The sequence below is a fragment of the Haliotis rubra genome, unplaced genomic scaffold (genome assembly GCF_003918875.1).
Source record: "Haliotis rubra isolate DU_JTF1 unplaced genomic scaffold, ASM391887v1 Scf645, whole genome shotgun sequence".
NCBI classification, from domain to species: domain Eukaryota; kingdom Metazoa; phylum Mollusca; class Gastropoda; order Lepetellida; family Haliotidae; genus Haliotis; species Haliotis rubra.
This window is the reverse complement of record NW_025767352.1, coordinates 65,966-71,022: the sequence shown is the minus strand read 5'-3', so window position 1 is coordinate 71,022 and position 5,057 is coordinate 65,966. Positions and strand designations below refer to the sequence as shown.

The 5,057-nt window shown below is 40.4% G+C and overlaps 1 protein-coding gene across 1 annotated transcript; it reads left to right on the top strand.

Moving 5' to 3' along the window:
* The first annotated feature begins 1,383 nt into the window (after window positions 1-1,383).
* LOC124256977 lies at window positions 1,384-2,604 on the top strand. The gene has a single exon (XM_046690935.1). The coding sequence runs from the start codon at window positions 1,384-1,386 to the stop codon at window positions 2,602-2,604; it is 1,221 nt and encodes a 406-aa protein (XP_046546891.1).
* The last annotated feature ends 2,453 nt before the right edge of the window (window positions 2,605-5,057 follow it).

Genomic DNA, 5,057 nt, shown 5'->3' with positions numbered 1-5,057 from the left:
TGTTTGGTGGCCAAATGGAGATCTAGACGCAGAACTGGAGGAATACTGCATGACGGTCCAGGTCTTTGGAAGCGTGTCATCTCCATCTATCGCTAACTTCGCACTCAAGGCAACCGCTGACAAGGTTGAAAAGAAATATGATGAAAGTGTGACAGAAACTCTGAGAAGAAACTTTTATGTAGACGATTGTCTTAAGTCTGTGGGTACTGAGGAAAACGCCATCAAACTTATCAAAGACTTACAGTCAGCAAGCATGGAAGGCGGATTCAAACTGGCAAAGTTTGTCAGTAACAACAAAGCAGTGGTTTTGTCTATCCCTCCTGAAGACAGATCTAAAGATATTCAAGCAATAGATATGGACTATGACAAGTTGCCTGTAGAACGAGCACTTGGATTACAGTGGCATACCGAATCGGACACATTTGAATATGCAGTTGTATTACCAGACAAAGCCTTGACAAGGCGAGGTATATTGTCGACAATGTCTTCACTGTACGATCCTCTTGGACTAGTATCACCTGTGCTCCTGCCAGCCAAGAAGATATTACAGGACTTGTGTAAAGACAAATCACTTGACTGGGACGACATTGTCAGTGAAGAGAATCAGCAACTCTGGAAACAGTGGCTTGCAAACCTTCAATCTCTCAGGTCGTTGAAAATTGATCGTTGCATGAAGCCTGATTATTTCGGCAACATTGTCTCAAAGCAGCTCTGTGTATTTTCCGATGCCAGCACAAACGGATATGGATGTTCAGCCTACATTAGGCTTTCTGACAACTGCAACAACATCCATACAGTACTTCTCATGGGCAAGTCACGTTTAGCACCTATGAAAACCCAGAGTATTCCCCGACTCGAATTGACGGCGGCTACAGTGGCGGTTAAGATCGGACGACAACTGCTATGTGAACTGGACATTGACGATGAGAATATCACCTACTTCACAGACTCAACCACAGTCCTTCACTACATCAAGAGTGAGCACAGAAGATTTCCTGTCTTCGTAGCAAACAGGGTTAGACTGATACGAGACTTTTCTACTCCTCAGCAATGGTTCTACGTGGATTCAAACAGCAATCCAGCAGATATCGCTTCAAGAGGAAGCAGTTGTGAAGGCCTAGTGAAGTCAGCAACATGGTTTGAAGGTCCACGATTCATGAGACTACCTTATTCAGAATGGCCATCCCAGCCTGCTGACACTTTGTATGACAAAGACCACACTGAGGCCGAGGAGTGTGTCGCTATTGTGAGTGTAAAAAACAGTCTCAAAGTTCAAGTTGTGGTGGTTTGATGAAGCTGATAAACTACTACTCCTCTTGGTATCGCCTGAAACGAGCTGTTGCAGTCTACCAACGATTAGCCAAAATCTTGTATCAGAGAAATATGAAACGTGATATCAAATCCCTACTAACTGATCAGAAGTTCACTGTTACAGAACTGAAAGATGCTGAAACATCTATTGTGAGATTCATACAATCAGAACATTACAGGTCAGAGATAAACGACTTGAGGAAATCTGGGTCAGTGAATAGGAATAGTGGAATTCGCAGATTGAGCCCATTTCTTCATGACGGACTACTGCATGTTGGAGGTCGTCTATCACGAGCGCGCATATCTGAAGATATGAAGCATCCTATTCTGATCCCTTGTACCAGTCCTATCAGTATCTTGATCATCAGAGAGATTCATGAGAATTCTGGACATATTGGACGTTCACAGGTACTGTCTACTTTGAGACAGCGCTATTGGATAACGAAGGCAAATAGCACAGTCCGCAGCGTCATCAACAAATGTACAACATGTCGAAGATATAAGAGGCAGACAAGTACTCAGCTCATGTCGGACTTACCAGAGAAAAGAGTTAATCCAGCTCCTCCATTTGCATATTGTGGTGTGGATTTCTTCGGCCCACATACAGTGAAAGAAGGAAGAAAAAGCGTGAAACGTTACGGGGCTCTCTTCACTTGTTTCACCAGTCGAGCTATCCATATCGAAGTAGCAAATTCCTTGAGCACAGATTCTTTCATACAGGCCTTGCGTCGTTTCATCGCAAGAAGAGGACCTGTACAGGAAATCCATTGTGATAATGGTACAAACTTCACCGGGGCAGCAAAAGAACTTGAACAATCTGTACAAGAAATGGATCAGTCTAGATTACATGAGTACTTGCTGAAAAGCAACATTTCCTGGAAGTTTAACCCACCAACAGCTAGTCACATGGGCGGCGTGTGGGAGCGACTTATACGTTCCGTGCGTACTGTTCTTAATCCCCTACTGCGAGAGTTTGGAGAGCGAATAGATGATGAGTCCTACAGAACACTGCTGACTGAAGTTGAAGGTATTGTAAATTCCCGACCCTTGACAACGTCGTCTGATGATCCGCTTGATCTCCAGCCTCTAACGCCAAATCACCTCCTCATGGTGAAAACACAAGTCTTTATTCCTCCGCCTGGAACATTTCAGAGGAATGATGTCTATATGCGTCAACGTTGGAGATGTGTTCAACATTTGACCAACCTTTTCTGGACAAGGTGGAAAAATGAGTATCTCCTTACCTTACAAAAACGTCAAAGTGGAATGCTCCGAAACGTAACTTTGAAGTAGGAGACATTGTACTGCTGAAAGATGAGTCTTTACCCCGAACCTACTGGTCTATGGGACGCATCGTAGAAACGGAGCCTGATCAGCAAGGTTATGTCCGAACTGTAACTGTGAAGACGCAGGGGTCTACGTTACGCAGGCCTATCCACAAGCTTGTGTTGTTGCTTGCAGGCAACCAGTGAATTTGTGTGTTTTCTGCTTGAATTTCCAGCTTTAATGTAGTATTTAGCCTTTATTTTTGTGTTAAACATGTTATATATGTTTAAGAGGCCGAGTATGTAAAGGCTAAAACCATATTTTTTCACTTTTGTACAAAATGCTTATTACAATCATCTATAAGCATATTTATGTTTCAAAATCATCATCTACAATCAATTACATCTCCAATAAGTTAATTCACTTCTTTAGATGAGTAAATCAAAACATTGATTCTACTCCTTATTGTAATCAAAACAAAAGCACATGTCATTGTTTACAAACATGGGGTCAGCTGACCTAATTTGCATATCATCACCACCTGGTGGCTGTTTCAAATTTGTTACCTGGCTGAAGTCACTGACTCTCCATATTGGTCATGCACCTGGTCCAAGTGGGAACACAAGGTGTAAGTAACAATTTTTGCTGTATCCTACCATAATGTTTTAGAGAAAGTGTAATGTAATGAATATCTGCTATTTTTTGGTGTTTATTATGTTTTTTGGTAGGAAATGTGTAATTTGAAGGGAAATTTCATGTGAACTGTCTATTTCTGTTATTTGCATTGTTTTCATGACTGAGCCTAGATGAAATAACGAATATGGTTCTGTAACAGTGTATAAGGCCTAAAATGAGTAAAATTATGTAAAAAAGGCTTTTTCATATCTGTATTGATATGAGTTTGTGTTTGTATAACTGAGGTTCTTTTTGTTTGTTTTTATTGTAGTTTTTGAACCTCGTCACATGTGTGGTATGAATAAATTCTGTGGCGCGAGTTTCGCATTTGTGTTCTTGCTGCTACAGAAACTCTTGCTAAATATTCACAATTGGCAAATTATCCAGAGATATCAGAAACAGGAAAAGACAAAAGTTAATTTTGAAACAAATAACGGTGAAGACTATAATGAAGTGTTTTCCTTCCATGAGCTCTACATACAGCTCTTGAGCAAGCATTGATACTGCAACGGATGATGACAATATGCACTTACGACAAGCATGGGTTGCTAAAAACCAACCGCCATTACGGGATTAAAGCATGCCTGATTAATAAGATGCAAAAGGAATATCCATTAATTGTGTTTGACTTTTCCAAAAACGTTGGAAATCGCATGGCTCAAACTGTCAAAATTTTCTTCATAAACAAATAACAATCTGTAACTATGTCAGGATAGCATCATTCCCTGTCGGTGGTTTAAAATAAGTTTCAAAACTTTATGCATTGATTTTATTCCAATTCTTCCATCAGTATTTGATAAACTTACTGTGGTAGTGGGGTAGCCAAATGGCTCATAACGTTCGTTGCTCCGCAATGTTTGCTGCAGATCACAAGCAACTGACCATGGGGACTTACAATACCTTTACTACCTGCATGGACCCAAGCTGGATCCACACCATCCTTTAAACGCTGGTGAATTATTGAAATTTAGGCATTATAGTTACGATACGTCATGCTGAAGACACGGGCTTGATTCTCCACATGGTTTCAATGTGTGAAGCCCCTCTTGTGTCCGATATTGCTGAACTCTTAATTAGAAAAGAATTTGTCGACCATAAAAGCCTAATTGAGTGCAAACTGTATAGCCCAGTTTTGGGATGCTCCCCGACGTGATATGCATGGAATATGGCTACAATAGCGTAAAGTAAATTAAATGCTCACTCACTCGCCAAAGTCATAACTAAATTTGAGGAATTGTGCATTCTTTGAAGGACATTCTGAGTAAGCACCTACGTTTCCGTGTAATTTAAAAATCGTAGTCTCTTTCCTTGCGCCGTCGGAAACAAAGTCAATTAGGGCATATAACTGTCAGGTTCCTTCTACGCGGAACACGTTTCTTACACAATAGGTGAAAAAAATCCGTTCCTGAAAATTAAACTGAATGGTTGATGAGTTTTCGCATGCTGGCAGAAATGTGAAATTTCCACACAAAGGAAATATATCAATAATTTGAATTCAACAGCTTACAAATTGCAGTTAGAACTTATGAATGAATAATGAATAAATTTAGGTCAATATTCTGCTTCACACCTATGAAAAACAGCAGGACCTACAATGAGGACTTCAATAAGTATCACATTCTTGGTGCATTTGTAAATGTAATGCAATTTCCAGTGTTTCTGATTTTGACTTTTAAGGGCAGTGTTGTTTTTGCCATTTACATGACAAACGTCAAAGACGTAATGAAACTGAACCCGCCAGATGCTTCCACTGTGAATGAGTTAATATTTATCTTCACATCGGCAATATTTCAGCCATATCGTGA

Coding starts and splice junctions, on each gene's coding strand:
- LOC124256977 (XM_046690935.1), top strand. CDS start 1,384: ATGAAACGTGATATCAAATCCCTACTAACTGATCAGAAGTTCACTGTT.